We start from the raw sequence: 18,288 nt of genomic DNA, 5'->3' as shown, positions 1-18,288 counted from the left end.
TCATAATTATAGCTTGAAGACGTCGCATACCCAATTGTTCCACACCCAGATAAAAAGGTATTATGTTAACAACAATCAAAAAGCCCATCAAGCCCTATCATAGTCATAAACTGGTCCCACCTCCTCAAAGGTAACCTCTAACCTGATTTATAATACCTCAGATTAATTTTGCTGTATTTTTAACTTGATGTAAATGGAATTGCATTTTATATATATATATATATATATATATATATATATATATATATATATATGTAACTGACTTTTTTTACTCAACATTGTTTGTGAGATTCATCCATGTTGCATATAGCATTAGTTCATTAGTTTTCTTTTTTAATGACTATACCACAGTTTGATTATGCAATCTACTGTTAAGAAAATGTGGATTGTTTCCAGTTGGGGACCATTACAAATAATTCTTCTTTGAAAATAATTGTACATATCTTTCAGTGAATGTTTGTGGGCTATTATATTGGATATACAGCCAGGATTGGAATCGCTGGATCATTGAGTATATGTATCTTTAGCTTTATAGGTATTACCAAAGAGTTTTCCAAAGTTGATATATAAATTTATACTCTCATCAGTAGTGAATAAAGGTACAAATTGCTCTGCATCTTCTTCAGTACTTCAAATTGTCAGATTTTTAACTTGAGCCTTTCTGGTGGCTGTATAATGACATTTCTCGTTTTAACTTGCATTTACTGATGACTAATGAGGTGGAACACTTTCACTTGTTTACTGGTTATTTGAAAGATCTCTTTTTGGAAATGCCTATTTTTCTATTGAATTGTCTATATTTCTCTTAGTGATTTGCTGTAGTTATTTCAAAATATATATTCTGGATTGTAGTCCTTTGTTGGTTACCTATATTACATATTTCCTTTCTTTTTTTTTTTTTAAATCTAAGTAACTTGCCTTTTTACTCCTTAATGAATTACTACTTTAATAAACAGAAGTTTTAAATTCATTATACCCCACTTCAATATTTTCTGTTATGGTTAGTGTATTTTTATTCTGAGTTTAAAAGTAACATTTCCTACTCTACAACCTAGAAGATATTCTCCTGTGTTGCCATATAGTTACTTTATTGTTTGACCTTTCATATTACATTCCATCTCGTATTTATGGTGTGAGAAAGGGATGAATGTCCATTTTTCCTATTTAGATTCAATTGAAGTAGCATGATTTATTGCAAACAGTGTTTTGCACTGTCACCTTTAGTCAAATGCTTATACATGCATGGCTCACGTTATGGATTCTAATAAGTTCTTTTTTTTTAAGTCATTCAGCCTTCTTTTTTATATGTATATTTTATTCATTCATTCATTAATTTTGGCAGTGTTGGGTCTTAGTTGTGGCATGCAGGATCTTTCATTGTGGCACAGGCTGTTTGTTGCGGGGTGCGGGCTTCTCTCTAGTTGTGGTGTGTGGGTTTTCTGTCTCTAGCTGTGGCGCATGGGCTCCAGAGCGCGTGGGCTCTGTAGTTGTGGCACACGGGCTTAGTTGTCCTGCAGCATGTGGGATCTTAGTTCCCCAACCAGGGACTGAACCTGTTTCCCCTGCATTGGAAGGCAGATTCTTTACCACTGGACCACCAGGGAAGTCCCTCTAATAAGTTCTGTTTGTACATTTGCCTATACTTATGTCAATGCCACATTGTCTTAACTGCTATAGATTTATAATGATTTTAATATCTGGTAGTATTGTAAAATAAAAATTGTACCAGATGGTAAAACAGGCAAGAAAAAATTTATTCAAGACTATTGCAGTTATGGATCAAGACTGTTGCAACAGGGGAGAGAGAATGAACTCAGTTCTACTGAACAAAAGGTGGGAGAATTTGGGCTTTTCTGGTGGCGCAGTGGTTGCAAGTCCATCTGCCGATGCAGGGGACACGGGTTCGTGCCCCGGTCCGGGAAGATCCCACATGCCGCGGAGCGGCTAGGCCCGTGAGCCATGGCCGTTGAGCCTGCACATCCGGAGCCTGTGCTCCGCAACAGGAGAGGCCACAACAGTGAGAGGCCCACATACCGCAAAAAAAAAAAAAAAAAAAAAAAAAAAAAAAAAAAAATGGTGGGAGAGTTTGTAAGTGCTGGGATGAGCTAGCATAAAAAGGTTGGAGGATATTAAGAGGTTGGATGGTCAATGTGATTATGCTATTTGTGTTTGCTAATTGTCCCTTATCAAAGTTAGGCTCCTATGCTCCCACAGAGTCTGGAAGACAGGCCCTATCTTTCTTGATAATTACATTTCAAAGGGATGGCTAACAGGTCCTTGAGAAAGATATTCTTGGGTTGTAGACTATTTACATCTCAAAGGGGCAGATTAAAAAAATTACATCCTCTTTCCAAAGTAAGTGCTCTAAGCAAAGAGAGGTTGGGGCCTATAGTCTAAAGTTTAGGGAAGCTAAGGGGAACACTAAGTCTATCTTGGCCCGTGTAAGCCTTTCATATTTATTTTCTCCTTTTTAAAGGTTATGTTGCTATTTTTATTCATTTGCTTTCCAAATAAATTTTAGAATCAGCTTGTCACCACCCCCTCAAAAAATAAAACAAGAAAAAAAGAAAAAACACACCTGCTTTGGTTTTAATTGGATTTCACTGAATATATAGATTGATTTGTAGTAAATTAATATATTTATTATATAAAGTATTTCAGTTCATGAATATGAAATAGTCTTCCATTTATCTACGTTTTTAATTTCTCTAAATAATGTTCTTGTGGTTTTCACGATAGTGAGCCTTAGACTTTGTATGCGATTTATTACTAGGTTTTTGATAGTTTTGCTCTTGTTGTAAATGGTATCTTTTAAAGTTTTTCAGTTTTTATTTTTTGTTGCTGATATTGAGAAGTACACCTTGATTTTTATTCCTTGGCCTTGTATCCAGAGATCATGCTTACTTTGCTTATTAACTTGAGTAGTTTATCTGTAGTATCACTCAGATGTACATATCCAGGTGGTTTGTGATTAATGTCCATTTTATTTCTCCCTTTCCAATCATTCATTTGATTATATTTTCTTTTATTTTTGTGCTGCATACTCTAGTACAGTGAGATTATTGTTGATATCTGTTTCTCATTTTAGCTCTCGGAGGTGAGGCTTTTAGTAAATCACCTGTAAAGTATGATATTTCCTGTAGGCTTGTTGTAGATGCTTTGCATTCCTAGTGTTCTAAGAGGTTTTGTTATTACTGGGTGCTCAATTTTATCAAACTTTTTTTTTCGGGATAACTTGAGACAATCATATTAGCTTTCTCCCTTATTCTGTTAATATGTAAAATCACATTGCTTCATTTTCTAATGTTAAAATAGCCTTGCATTTCTGAGATAAACCAAACACGGATGATATGTATAACCCTTTTAATTTATTGCTAGATTTTTTTTTGCTACCATTTGTTAACATTTGATGTAGAGTTTTTCCATTGTGTCCATGAAAGAGATTGGCCTGTTTTCCATTCTTATGATATGCTTGCTGGGTTTAAGTACCTGATTATGCAGGCTTGGAAACTTGCCATTCATGCCTGGAATTTTTTTTATGGAGGAAGTTTTAAATGAGAATTTAATATATTTAATAGACATAAGACTTTCTATTTTTGATTTCCAGTTTTAAAAATATTTTACCTGCATTTTCCAGATTTTCCCTTTTTGTCAGTTTGAGTAGTTTTTGTCTTTCTAGGAATTTGTCTACTGAGGACACGGGGAGGGGGAAGGGTAAGCTGGGACAAAGTGAGAGAGTGGCATGGACATATATACACTACCAAATATAAAATCGATAGCTAGTGGGAAGCAGCCGCATAGCACAGGGAGATCAGCTCGGTGATTTGTGACCACCTGGAGGGGTGGGATAGGGAGGGTGGGAGGGAGGGAGACGCAAGAGGGAAGAGATATGGGGATATATGTATATGTATAGCTGATTCACTTTGTTATAAAGCAGAAACTAACACACCATTGTAAAGCAATTATACTCCAATAAAATTACAAATATATTCGCATTCAGTCCACATGGTATTTAATAATATATTTATTATTGAAATTTAGGAAATGTTTTATAAAACTATGAATTTCTAGCCTCTTTGGGAAAAGCAAGTGATTCGATGATCTTAGGTCTGTTTTCCTGCATATTAACCTCAGTAGGAATTGAATAGCTCTGCCCACTTTACCATGAGCTCTCCATTTAGCTACAATCCCCATCACTTTCCCATCCTCTTACACCTAGGTTATTTTGTGCATTTTATTATGTATACACATTGGAATGTGTGATTTCTTATAGATGGAGTATTTCAATGCCAAGAGTTGAAATGGAACATAGAAGGATACGTTTTCCACTTACTTGGTTATAAACAAGGCACGTAATGGAAAACGCTCCTGGTTTAAAAATGCAAAAGTAAAGGATTTTCAACTGTTGTACAAAGCATAAGCCTTATTAAACTATAGATAAAATACAAAAACCTAGTAAAGTTAATATCATGCTGAAATGTTTCAGTGTATTCTGTATTAAAAGCCTTTCATGCTGTAGATTTATCACATCTGGAAACAAAAGCTGATTTTCCAGGAACTGAGTTCTAAATCCTTACCATTTACAAGCACGTCAATAATTCATCACAGTTTTCAGAACAATTTCATATTTGTTGACCTGACCCTAGCAGTGACCTGGCTAGGAGGGTATGAAGCAGGTACTGTTATATCCATGTCACTAGTGGCACAGCTAAACCATGGCAAGATTAAATGAGTTGGCTGACAGATATTACTGAGTTGGGCAACAGTTGAGCTGGGACAAGAATTCAGGCTGTCTGTACTTTAAACCTAGTGGCGTGTAGCGGGTTAGTAGATTCAGAGATTCTGCTGTATAGCTAATGCCCATTTTAAGTATTAACGATTTAGAATTTGAGGTAGAGGGTACAGGAATTCACATGTGACTCTCATCTCCTATGGGTCTTTAAAATCACCACAAATAGCCATGCCATTACCATAAAATACTGGTAGACAGGTATTTAATGAAGAAGAAAGGGAAATAAAGGGGGTTTTAAAGACACTACTTGGGAGAAAAGCCCTGTATTGATAACTAGAGTGGTGGTATTCAGCTTTGAGACATTCATATACTATGTGAAATGCGTGTATTACTACACGAGACATTAAGCACAAGGGTAAGGGGGGGCCCTCCTCAAGAAGTTCAGAGACTTGGAGGCATAAAACAATAAGGAACAGTAAAACTTCAAGTTACCAAGGAATGCCTGGGAATGTGATGAATGCTGGAAAGAACACTGTCATGCTTGGAATGCTCCTTAGGACTCCTGCTCTTTATTTTCTGGTATCCCAATTGAATAGACTGGTGGGAGCTGGAGAGTATAGGGTTTATTAAGCTGCCACAGAACATTAAATAATAGCCTGCAAATAATAACAGCAACAACAACAATAGGGCCTTTCCAGATTTATTGATTAGCACTTTATAAACTCATAAAAATAAGTAATACACGGAACTGATTCTCATAGCACAGAAGAAGATGCTTCTTCAAGTTAAAAATCTCACTACGCTTTTAGCGTGATCACTAAGGCAGAATTTCATGAAGGAATCAGACAGTCATATTTACCTTTTAAAAATAAGTCCTTGCAAAGAGCACATGTTCTTGATCTAGAAGTGTAAGTATTTTTGATTTTTAAAATACATTTTAAACAAATATGCAGTTAAAATGTCAAAAATGTTTTTAGATCAAATTGTAACAGGAGGCTTCAAATCTTTATCAAGTAGGTTAGATAAAATATTTAGTTAAATCTAGTGAAACTCCTGCTAAAATTAAATATGAAAAGACTCAAAAAGGATTCATCATCTGTATATCTCACTGTATGTTTCGTAGCACAAATCACAAGGCATATATATATATATATATATATATATATATATATATATATATTATGTTGAATGCTCTATTGAGTGAATGGCATCGTGAAAGAGCATGGACTTGTAGCCAGACAGATCTGAGGTCAAATCCCAGATACTGAATCCTTTGTCCTCTCTGGCCTTAGATAAGTTACTTAACCCATCTGAGTGTCAGTTTCCTCATCTGTAAACTGCACCATTAGAAGTGACAGGAGTTCCTTGAATTCAGTCAGGAGTTATTACAGGATCATTTAAACAGAAGTAAAAATGATATTTTCAGAGAAACCTCCAATAAGTGTTTCCTAATACATCACAAGATGTTTTTCCACCCTGGACCATATGTTAGACAGTGAACCTTTAAGGCACACGATTTTATAGTATACTGCTTCAGTTAGTAGTTTGTAAAATACATGTAAAAACATGTTTAGCCAAATCATAGACTTGGCTAAACTTTAGTCAGTAATACTCTGCCCCATTTCTAGCCTCATAATGGGTGCTTTATTTCTTTCAACACGTTATTTGATGTTATTTCCATTTCACCGTCAGTAAGATGAAGTTGCTAATCCTTTTTAACTGTATAGTTGTTTATAAAGTAAGAAAGAAAGAGCAAGAAATAAATTATTTTTCAGATGGCTCATTACACATAAAATTCATTTAGCTGAGGAGTACATTTCAGGGTCTGAAACTACAATAAAAGGAGATGGGTTGCTTGCTGCCTGCTGCCTCCCTCTCTTATAAATCTCAGTTGCTGCTGCATTGTGTGGTCCATGGCACATGATTGTTTCTTCCTTAGTGGACATACTCTTGGGGACACTTTGTCTCTTAATGCCAATCTTGCTGGGTGCAGTTTAGCTTTCACTTTCTATCACTGGCTTCAATAAATTCAAGGGTCAAGGTACTTAAGTTTTACCTCTCAGGCTTGTCAAATTTTCCTTACTTGCTTTTATCCAAATGTTCTTTTGATAGCCATTTTTCACTTTTGCTTTGAAAAAACAGCTCAACCAAACAAATGAATTCAGATGAGAAATGTCCCTGGCATGTATAACAATATGAGATGTGAATTAAATGGGAGGGAAAAATCCTCCCCATTGTGGATGTGAGCCTAGATGATAATGGAGTTGATTTAGTCCATGAAAATGTGTTAGAGTAAGTGAACTGACCTTTTGCTTCTCTTACTGCTGAGACAAAATGAGGACATAAATACAAATTAATTTCTTCTTATCACTTCATGAGATATTATAATTCATTTTTCATTTATGTGCATAATGTTTACCTAGCTTACAAAAATATGCATTATTCCGAAAAGCTCAAGGGATTCATTTACTTAAATGGAAACTCAGAGAAAGACTGATTTTTTTTCGCTAGAGAAGAGATTTCTAATCCTAATATAGTGATTTAAAAAAATTTTTTTTAGCTTCCTGTCAATTCCATTTGATCCAATCTCTTATACTTGTCTAACAGTGTGGTTACATCCATTCAGGCAGTGATAGGAACTAGCATCTCTGAGTGATTATAAAAGCTGACTGATAATCCAACAATTGCTTAGTTCCATCCTTTGTAATTCAAATTAAGGTCAGCATTTCTAAGCAATAAATAGGTAAATCTATGAATTCAAGCACTGTGTATATCTATTTATATTTGTGCATATGGCATTGCAGAAATCTACCTGTGGGCAGACATGTACAGCATACGAGCAAGCAATTTCTAATTCGGTTATCTAATTTCACTGAGACCAGTAAAAAGAACCATGCCTACATTGTAACAGAAGAGGCTTAGATTCAGTTCATTGAGATTGTTCTGAGAGTAAGATAGATTTAGCAGTAGAATATGTTACTGAAGGTTATGTATGCTCCCTTGTGTTGGAAATGTTTAAAAAAGAATATACTGGAATTCTATATATACTGGAAATCTAGATAGAATTCTAGATAGATTACAGATCCACCAAGGTCTATCTGTAAAGATTTAATAAGTACTTTTCTAGAGTGAGTAAAATAGTTCACCTTGGTGGTTCATAGAAGGTTCGATATAAATACTATGATCAAGCAAAATGTAAATAACCACCGACACTTGTATAACTCAGTTCAAATTAAAACTGCTTTTCAATACATGATCTTGTTTAATATTTGAAGCAATTCTTTAAGTGGTTGGTATGATTATTTTCTTTGAGAGACATTAAATTATTTAGCCATAAATTTCTTGAAAAAGCCACTTGATTTCATTGAGCAGGGAGAGATAAAGAATTGCTGGTATTATTACAAGAAGTTATGGATTGAAAATGTTTTCGTAATTTGAAAAGACATACACACATTGGTAATCCAAGCAATTGATTGACCTAAGACTTGAATCCAAGTGGTTTGGCTCTAGATATTTTTATCTTCCCCACATAAGATACAAAATCACAAAGTGATAGCATATTTGTATTTGAGAAGTTGTCACAATACATTATTAAAACTCTGCTCCATTTGAACAACTTAAATTCATTTTACTCTAGTAATTGAAATGTATTCTCTAGAATTTTCCCACTGTAATATGTACATCTTTACCTGTAACAACTTTAGTTTTGTGAGACATTTTGCAGTGCCATGGAATCAGCCTCTCTTAAATTTGTCTTACGTAGTTTGTTAGCTGTGCCATGACAAAATGCCAGAGATTGGGTGCCCTAAACAACAGAAATATATTTTCTCACAGTTCTGGAGTCTAGAAGTCCAAGATCAAAGTATTGACAGGTTTGGTTTCTTGAGGCCTCTTTCCTTGGCTTGCAGATGGCGGCCTTCTCCTTGTCCGCACGTGGTCTCTCCTCTGTGCTAACACATCCCTAGTGTCTTTTTGTGTATCCAGATTTCCTCTTCTTACAAGGACATTTGTCAGATTGAATTAGAGCCCACCCTAACAGCCTCATTTTAACTTAAAAGCCCTATTTAAAGGCCCTGCCTACCAAGGTCCTGTCTTCTAATACAGTCACATGATGGGGTAGAGGGCAATAGGGCTTTAACATATGAATTTTAGGCAGACACAATTCAGTCCATAACATCTTTATTCTGTTAATTTTGGGCACATAGTTTATGTTCAATAAATATTTGTTGCTTAAATAAATTCATGATTGGTGAATGATTGAATTGGAGCTTATCATTAACTATTAGTTAAATTAAATATTTGGCTGAATTATAAACCTGCTTCAATGAATTATCAGTTATCTGTTATGATTATTTGAATACAAAGGTCACTTTTTTTTTTTTTTTTATGTGGTACGTGGGCCTCTCACTGTTGTGGCCTCTCCCATTGCGGAGCACAGGCTCTGGACGCGCAGGCTCAGCGGCCATGGTTCACGGGCCCAGCCGCTCAGCGGCACGTGGGATCTTCCCAGACTGGGGCACGAACCCGCGTCCCCTGCATCAGCAGGCGGACTCTCAACCATTGCGCCGCCAGGGAAGCCCCAAAGGTCACTTTTAATACCAATCTTTTTTTCTTCCCTTTTTATTGAAGTATAGTTGATATACAGTACTATGTAAGTTAGAGTTGTACAGTATAGTGATTCACAATTTTAAAGGTTATACTCCATTTATATTTATTATAAAGTACTGGCTACATTCCCTGTTTTGTACAATATATCCTCGTAGCTTATTTTATACCTAATAGTTTGTACCTCTTAATCCCTTACCCCTGTAATGCCCCTCCCCTCTCCCCACTGGTAAACACTAGTTTGTTCTCTATGAGTCTGTGTCTTTTTTATTATATTCACTAGTTTTATGTATTTTTTAGAGTACACATATAAGTGATATCATACAGTATTTGTCTTTCTCTGACTTATTTCATTTAGCATAATGCCCTCCAAGCCCATCCATGTTGTTGCAAATGGCAGAATTTCATTATCTATTCATCTGTTGATGGAAATAATATTCTTAAAACAGTTGTTTTAACTAGGTTGACTCTGTAGCTAAAATAATATTTATTATTGTTTTTTATAACTCATTCATATAATGAAAAAAAGTGTAGTATATAGTGTATCACAATATATTTTGGAGTTTCTATAAATTTAATCTTAAGCAATCTAGTATAGAGGTCTTTATGTGGATTTGTTTTATATGATGTCCTACTAAAATTAATAAATTATAAGCATCCATCTATGAGATTACAAACCTAAGACGCTACTTCAGTGGACACTACCTTTGTGTGTCTTGTAGCACTAGAGAGAAGATGTTATACCTATTTGGACGCCTTCGTTGATTTTCTTTCATTTATGAAGGTGGTGCTACCTACAGTATGAGTTTATCTCTTACCGCCTTGACACCCATCTCCCCTTAGGTTGGAGCCCTGCAATAAAGATCCCACAATTTAGCCTTTTATTTCTGAATCATAAAATCAGGCAGATGGTGTAGTTTATGGCTAAGGAGTGAGATTTTCTCTCTTTGAAGCTAGTTTTTTCACAATTAATCCATTAACAGGTATGTTACATGCCATTTTATCTGATGCATCCTGACATGGTAACTAGGAAGTTCACTAAAAGAACTTCTAATATGTTTTAGGGAAAAAATCCCAAATGTTTGATTGTAATAATTAAATGGCTAATATTGAATTCATTGAGTTATGTTAGCACATTCCCTGTGGGTATCTTGCATCGCTATTCCAGTGCTATGGCTTCTGCCGTAACTAACGTAATTCAAAAGGAGTAGAGTAGAGAATGAAACTGTAAAAAATACAAAAATCAGTTACATTATGCTGAAAGCAATAACATTTTTATTGACATTTCTGAAGAAAAATTGAAAACTCGTCTGTGACTGAGCTGCATATGAGTCCATGATCATTTTAATATTGTAGTAAAATGTTTATTGCCTACTCCTTACCCATGTATGAGACTCCCTTTTTGAAAAGATGGTAGATTAATCACATTTTTAAAAAAAAATTAGGTAAGTCTCTGAATTAATTAGGAATAGATGGATTTTGCCATGATGCTTATTACACATGTATTATTTGAATCATATATCAAAATTTTCTAGGTGGATCAATCCAAACATGTAGCATCAAGTAAGGTAGAAATTATGATCAGGCTTATCTTAGATACTTGAGTATATTTGTAAAAAATATGAGTTACAAACATTTTTTCTAGCTCTAATTCTATACAAAATAAGACGTCCATATTTTGAGATACTTCTAGGTCTAGAGATCCAGTATCTATGGGAAAATAATTCTACTATTTATGAGAAAGTCAAAAAAGCTGAAATTTTTGGCTCTGGAGTACATCCTAATGGAGTTGAAATTAATGATATATTTCTTTTCTTAAAACACTCCCTTTACACAGAAATCATCACAACATATTTTTTCCATCTAAAAACCATTGGTGCTTGGTTTATATTACATATTAAAACAGTGTGTGCATATAGATGTTAGTGACATGCTAAAGATAGGGTAGCTATTACTCAGGAAATATTACAGTTTTTCTCACTAGAATAGAGAAATAGTGAATTTAAATACTTTGTAATAATAATCCAGTTAACTTTAAAAATTCACATGTGGATATGATGTTAAGTCACTACTAATTTTCTTCTACAATCAGGACATTAAGCAATTCAAATTATACAAGATTGCTTCAAATGAAAGTCTTTTTTCGGCATCTTATTTAGTAGTCAGACTTTTATTCTTTGGGATGTATTTTCAGACCTAAGAGAGATACACATTTTACATATTATCAATGAAAAATCCTCTTTTAATTCTACATTTATATTTTTGCTTGCATTTACTGTGGAGACGTTTCAAATAGTGGTGTAATATCTGCTTCAGACTTCTTGTAAGTATCTTTGCTTTTCAATGTAAGGTGAAAGAAAGAGTGAACTAATCTAACAACAAATGAAAGGCACAATGCTTATCTAATTATAAGCAGAAGCTGGCAGGGTGTTCTTTACAACTCCTGGTATAAACAGGAGGCTCAAAGTTAGATACTTTTATAAATCATTCATGCCATTTTTAATAAAATTCAGTTAACAATTAATTGTTTGCTGATGTTGTGGTGGGTTTTCTCTTCCCCAGGTACTGGGAGATCGGTGGGCAAACATCTGTAGGTGGACAGAAGATCGCTGGGTTCTTTTACAAGACATTCTTCTAAAATGGCAACGTTTTACTGAAGAACAGGTGACTCACGTGGGGGATATTATATCAGTGAAAGACATTGAGAGATATTAAATGGATAAATGAAAAAATATAATGATGTACTTTAATTATTTTTTTTCTATTTTGGAATTATTTGATTTCTTTCAGTGCCTTTTTAGTGCATGGCTTTCAGAAAAAGAAGATGCAGTGAACAAGATTCACACAACTGGTTTTAAGGAGCAAAGTGAAATGTTATCAAGTCTTCAAAAACTGGCTGTATGTATTTTTTAGCTTTCAATAGTCTTTTTTTTAAAAAACAACCCAATAGCTTATACTAACATCATTATTTGGTCTTTCTGTTCCTTCAAATCTTAAATGAAATATTCATTGTTCTTGCTTAGATCAGTCTATTCAATTATACCATATTGTTACTTTTCTCAATTAAAATAGGGAAAGGTATAATGTTGTAGTGAGCTGGGGCTGCTGTCCTCACATAGTGGAAAGAGAAACTCTAGTGTCTCTGTCTCTTCTTACAAGGCCATGAATCCCAGCATGGGAGCTGCACTATCATAACCTCATCTAAACCTAATTACCTCCCGAAGGAAGGCCCAGTGTCCTAATACCATAGGGGGTAGGATTTCAACATATAAATTTTGTGGGGACACAATCATTTAGTCCATATCATTACACCCCTGGACTCCCAAAATTCATGTCTTTTTCACATGCAAAATACATTCATTCCGTACGAATAGCCCCAGAAGTCTTAACTGGTTCCAACATCATCTCTACAGTGTACAGTGTAAAGTCCAAAGTCTCATCATCATCTAAATCAGATATGAATAAGACTCCAGGTACAATTCATCCTGAGGCCGAGTTGTCCAGCAGTGAACCTGTGAAACCAGACTAGTTATGTGCTTCCAAAATACAGTGGTGTGACAGGTATAGGATAGGCATTCCCATTCTAAAAGGGAGAAATAGGAAAGCAGGAAGGGGTGACGGGCCCCAAATACGTCTAAAGCATAGTAAGAACAATTCCATTAGATCTTAAGGTATGAGAATAACCTGCTTTAGAATGGTGCTCTGCACTGCAGGACCACTGGAGTGGCAACATCACCCCCAGGATTCCACAAGGTGGCCTTGCCTCTTCAGCTTCCCAGGGCACTTCCTGCCCCCATGGCTCTCTGCAGCAGCCCCACCTACAGGACTCCCTGTGGTGGCTGCTCCTGAGGCACTGGGTGGGGGCATCCCAAATTTGAGAGGTGGCCCCACCCTTTGAAGCCCAGGAGGAACTAGCCCCGCCTCCTGGGCCTGTGGTGGGGGTGGCAGCTCCGATGATCTCTGAATCAACCTATAGCATTGTTTCCTCTTCTTGAGAAATAGCACATGTTCACAGCCTTCCTTCAATCCATCCAGTTTTCTTTGTTTCCATTAATCCCAGCTGGCAGTTTCTGCTGGTATAATCCCATCTGTATCCCGGGCTTCTGATGAGATGGCTGATTAGGTCTCTGGTTCACACCCACACTAAAATCCTTATCAAATGGTGAATCAACCACACTCTTCTGAACTGTGCTTTCTCATTTTTTGTAATATGTATAGGCTGAGAATTTTCCAAATCCACGAGTTCTGGTTCCTTTTTGCTTAACAGTTCCTTCTTCAATCAGTTTCTCTCTTCTTGCATTTTTCCATAAGCATTCAGGAGAAACCATGGTGTTCCTTCCACACTTGGCTTAGATATCGCCTAAAGACATCAAATTTCTTAGGTAAATACCCAATTTCATCACTCACAACTTCTACCTTCCACAAAATACTAGAACATTAACACAGTTCAGTCAAGTTCTTTGCAACTTTATAACAAGGATTGTCTCCTTTGTCCAATATGTTCCTTATTTCCATCTGAGACTTCATCAGAATGGCCTTTACCATCCATATTTATACCAACATTCTGTTCATGATTATTTATGTATTCTCTAAAAAGATGGAAACTTTCTTTCCAGCTCTTCTCTTTTCTGAGTCCTCACCAGAATTACCCTTTAGAGTATCTTCATGGCAATCTTGGCTTTTTCTAACATGCACCTCAGAACTTTTCCAGCCTCTACCCATTAACCAGTCCAAAGCTGTTCCTGCATTTTCAGGTATTTGTTACAAGAGTGCACCAGTTCTTGGTCCCAGTTCCTGTCTTAGTCTGCTTGGGCTGCTATAACAAAATGCCACAGACTGGTGGCTTAACAGTAGATATTTATTTCTTACAGTACTGGAAGCTGGGAAGCACAAGATCAAGGTGCTGGAAGATTTGGTTCTTGGTGAGGGCCCTCTTCCTGGCTTCCAGACAGCACCTTCTTGCTGTATCCTCACACAGCGAGATAGAGGAAGCTCTGGTGTCACTTCCTCTTTTTATAAGGGCACTAAATCCTAGCATGGGGGCCTTACTCTCATGACCTCATCTCAGCCTAATTATCTCCCAAAAGCTCCACCTCCTAATATCACATTGGGAGGTTAGGCATTCAAAATATGAATTTTGGAGAGATAGAAACATTAATTTCATAATATATATATAGGTAAAGTTTCAACTTTGTTTTTTGAAACAGAATTGTACTCTTGAAAAAGTATAGCATACCTGGAATAAGATTTCATTAAAAATTAAAAGGTAGCACTAAGAAGTACCTGTAAATGTTCAGTAAAGTTCTGAACGGTATAATTCTAAAGTAAACTTAAGTTTAATAAGTCTAATGAATCTAAAGAAAGCTTAAGTAGATTCTCTGAGAAATATGAAGAGAAGCACAAGACATGATTATGCTCACATAGAAGGGGCTTATACCCTAGTTTGGAAAACAAGAAAAACATTAAAGCAAACCAAATGGCATTGATTATAGTGCCTGTGTTGTGTGTTTTGAGGAATTAATGAACTTTGGCAATAAGAAGACAGCAGGCTTCACTGAGACATTTCAGTTTGAGTTGAACCTTATGGGATTAATAAAGATCTCCAAAGCTTCTCTTCCACAGTGAATTTTGTTATTTTCCAGTAAGGGAGAGGAAAATCAAATATTAAGAGCTTGATATTTCAAATAAAATATTGCATAATTTCTTTTTGATTTTTCATCAATTCTAGTAAATGCTAACTTGATGTTAACTCTAATATAAAACAAAGGTCTACTGTAAATAATATTTCATAACATTATGTAAGTTAATCTATTTATGTCTGTATTGATATGATATATTATACATCATAATAATTAAATCATTTATTTAAAGCTAATCTTAAATAAATCTCCCTGGTTAAATTCATACCATTTTACCAAATATTTATTTGTATCATGCATTTTTTGCTCTAGAGTTACTAATTTTCTATAGGTTATTTTTTTTCTTTGCTAAAAACAATGGATTTTTATTTTACTATTATTATTATTATTTTTTTTTTTTTTTTTTTTTTTTTTTTTGCGGTACGCGGGCCTCTCACTGTTGTGGCCTCTCCTGTTGCGAAGCACAGGCTCCGGACGCGCAGGCTCAGCGGCCATGGCTCACGGGCCCAGTCGCTCCGCGGCACGTGGGATCTTCCTGGACCGGGGCACGAACCCGTGTCCCCTGCATCGGCAGGCGGACTCTCAACCACTGCGCCACCAGGGAAGCCCTATTATTATTTTTTTAACATCTTTCTTGGAGTATAATTGCTTTACAATGGTGTGTTAGTTTCTGCTTTATAACAAAGTGAATCAGTTATACATATACATATGTCCCCATATCTCTTACTCTTGCATCTCCGTCCCTCCCACCCTCCCTATCCCATCCTTCTAGGTGGTCACAAAGCACTGAGGTGATCTCCCTGTGCTATGAGGCTGCTTCCCACTAGCTATCTATTTTACGTTTGGTAGCGTATATATGTCCATCCCACTCTCTCGCTTTGTCCCAGCTTACCCTTCCCCCTCCCCGTATCCTCAAGTCCATTCTCTAGTAGGTCTGCATCTCTATTCCCGTCTTGCCCCGAGGTTCTTCTGACCACTTTTTTTTCCTTTTTTTTTTTTTTAAGATTTCATACATATCTGTTAGCATACGGTATTTATTTTTCTCTTTCTGGCTTACTTCACTGTGTATGACAGTATCTAGGTCCATCCACCTCACTACAAATAACTCAGTTTCGTTCCTTTTTATGGCTGAGTAATATTCCATTGTATATATGTGCCACATCTTCTTTATCCATTCATCTGATGATGGACACTTAGGTTGCGTCCGTCTCCGGGCTATTGTAAATAGAGCTGCAATGAACATTTTGGTACATGACTCTTTTTGAATTATGGTTTTTTCAGGGTATATGCCCTGTAGTGGGATTGCTGGGTCATATGGTAGTTCTATTTTTAGTTTTTTAAGGAGCCTCCATACTGTTCTCCATAGTGGCTGTAGCAATTTACATTCCCACCAACAGTGCAAGAGGGTTCCCTTTTCCCACACCCTCTCCAGCCTTTATTGTTTGTAGATTTTTTGATGATGGCCATTCTGACCGGTGTGAGATGATATCTCATTGTGGTTGTGATTTGCATTTCTCTAATGATTAATGATGTTGAGCATTCTTTCATGTGTTTGTTGGCAATCTGTACATCTTCTTTGGAGAAATGTCTATTTACGTCTTCTGCCCATTTTTGGATTGCGTTCTTTGTTTTGTTGATATTGAGCTGCATGAGTTGCTTGTATGTTTTGGAGATTAATCCTTTGCCCGTTGCTTCATTTGTAAATATTTTCTCCCATTCTGAGTGTTGTCTTTTTGTCTTGTTTATCGTTTCCTTTTCAGTGCAAAAGCTTTGAAGTTTCATTAGGTCCCACTTGTTTATTTTTGTTTTTATTTCCATTTCTCTAGGAGGTAGGTCAAAAAGGATCTTGCTGTGATTTATGTCATAGAGTGTTCTGCCTATGTTTTCCTGTAAGAGTTTGATGGTGTCTGGCCTTACTTTTAGGTCTTTAATCCATCTGGAGTTTGTTTTTGTGTATGGTGTTAGGGAGTGTTCTAATTTCATTCTTTAACATGTAGCTGTCTAGTTTTCCCAGCACCAGTTATTGAAGAGGCTGTCTTTTCTCCATTGTATATTCTTGCCACCTTTATCAAATATAAGGTGACGATATGTGTGTGAGTTTATCTCTGGGCTTTCTATCCTGTTCCATTGATCTATATTTCTGTTTTTGTGCCAGTACCATACTGTCTTGATTACTGTAGCTTTGTAGTATAGCCTGAAGTCAGCCTGATTCCTCCAGCTCCGTTTTTCTTTCTCAAGATTGCTTTGACTATTCACGGTCTTTTGTGGTTCCATACAAACGCTGGATTTTTTGTTCTAGTACTGTGAAAAATGCCATTGGTAGTTTGATAGGGATTGCATTGAATCTGTAGATTGCTTTGGGTAGTAGAGTCATTTTCACAATGTTGATTCTTCCAATCCAAGACCATGTATTTGTCTTGTATTTGTATCTTCTCCATGTATTTGTATCTTCTTTAATTTCTTTCATCAGTGTCTTATAATTTTCTGCATACAGGTATTTTGTCTCCTTAGGTAGGTTTATTCTGAGATATTTTATTCTTTTTGTTGCAATCGTAAATGGGAGTGTTTTCTTTATTTCTCTTTCAGATTTTTCATCATTAGTGTATAGGAATGCAAGACATTTCTGTGCATTAATTTTGTATCCTGCTACTTTACCAAATTCATTGATTAGCTCCAGTAGTTTTCTGGTAGCATCTTTAGGATTCTCTATGTATAGTATCATGTCATCTGCCAACAGTGACAGCTTTACTTCTTTTCCAATTTGTATTCCTTTTATTTCCTTTTCTTCTCTGATTGCTGTGGCTAAAACTTCCAAAACTATGTTTAATAATAGTGGTGAGAGTGGGTAACCTTGTCTTGTTCCTGATCTTAGTGGAAATGGTTTCAGGTTTTCACCATTAAGAATGATGTTGGCTGTGGGTTTGTCATATATGGCCTTTATTATGTTGAGGAAAGTTCCCTCTATACCTACTTTCTGGAGGGTTTTTATCATACATGGGTGTTGAATTTTGTCGACAGCTTTCTCTGCATTGATTGAGATGATCATATGGTGTTCTCCTTCAATTTGTTAATATGGTGTATCACGTTGATTGATTTGCGTATATTGAGGAATACTTGCATTCCTGGGATAAACCCCACTTGATCATAGTGTATGGTCCTTTTATTGTGCTGTTGGATTCTGTTTGCTAGTATTTTGTTGAGGATTTTTGCATCTATGTTAATTAGTGATACTGGCTGTAGTTTTCTTTCTTTGAGACATCTTTTTCTGGTTTTGGTATCAGAGTGATGTTGGCCCAGTAGAATGAGTTTGGG

The 18,288-nt window shown here is 35.9% G+C and overlaps 1 protein-coding gene across 1 annotated transcript in view; it reads left to right on the top strand.

Annotated features, from left to right (window-relative positions):
• DMD (dystrophin) overlaps window positions 1-18,288 on the top strand; it is a 2,035,184-nt gene that overhangs the window by 543,211 nt on the left and 1,473,685 nt on the right. Inside the window, exons 14-15 of the mRNA XM_065901098.1 lie at window positions 11,900-12,001; window positions 12,128-12,235. Of these exons, the coding sequence (XP_065757170.1) occupies window positions 11,900-12,001; window positions 12,128-12,235 (210 nt within the window). The remainder of the gene's footprint in view (window positions 1-11,899; window positions 12,002-12,127; window positions 12,236-18,288) is intronic.

This window comes from Phocoena phocoena, chromosome X (genome assembly GCF_963924675.1).
Source record: "Phocoena phocoena chromosome X, mPhoPho1.1, whole genome shotgun sequence".
Taxonomy (NCBI): domain Eukaryota; kingdom Metazoa; phylum Chordata; class Mammalia; order Artiodactyla; family Phocoenidae; genus Phocoena; species Phocoena phocoena.
This window is presented reverse-complemented; position numbering and strand designations above follow the sequence as displayed.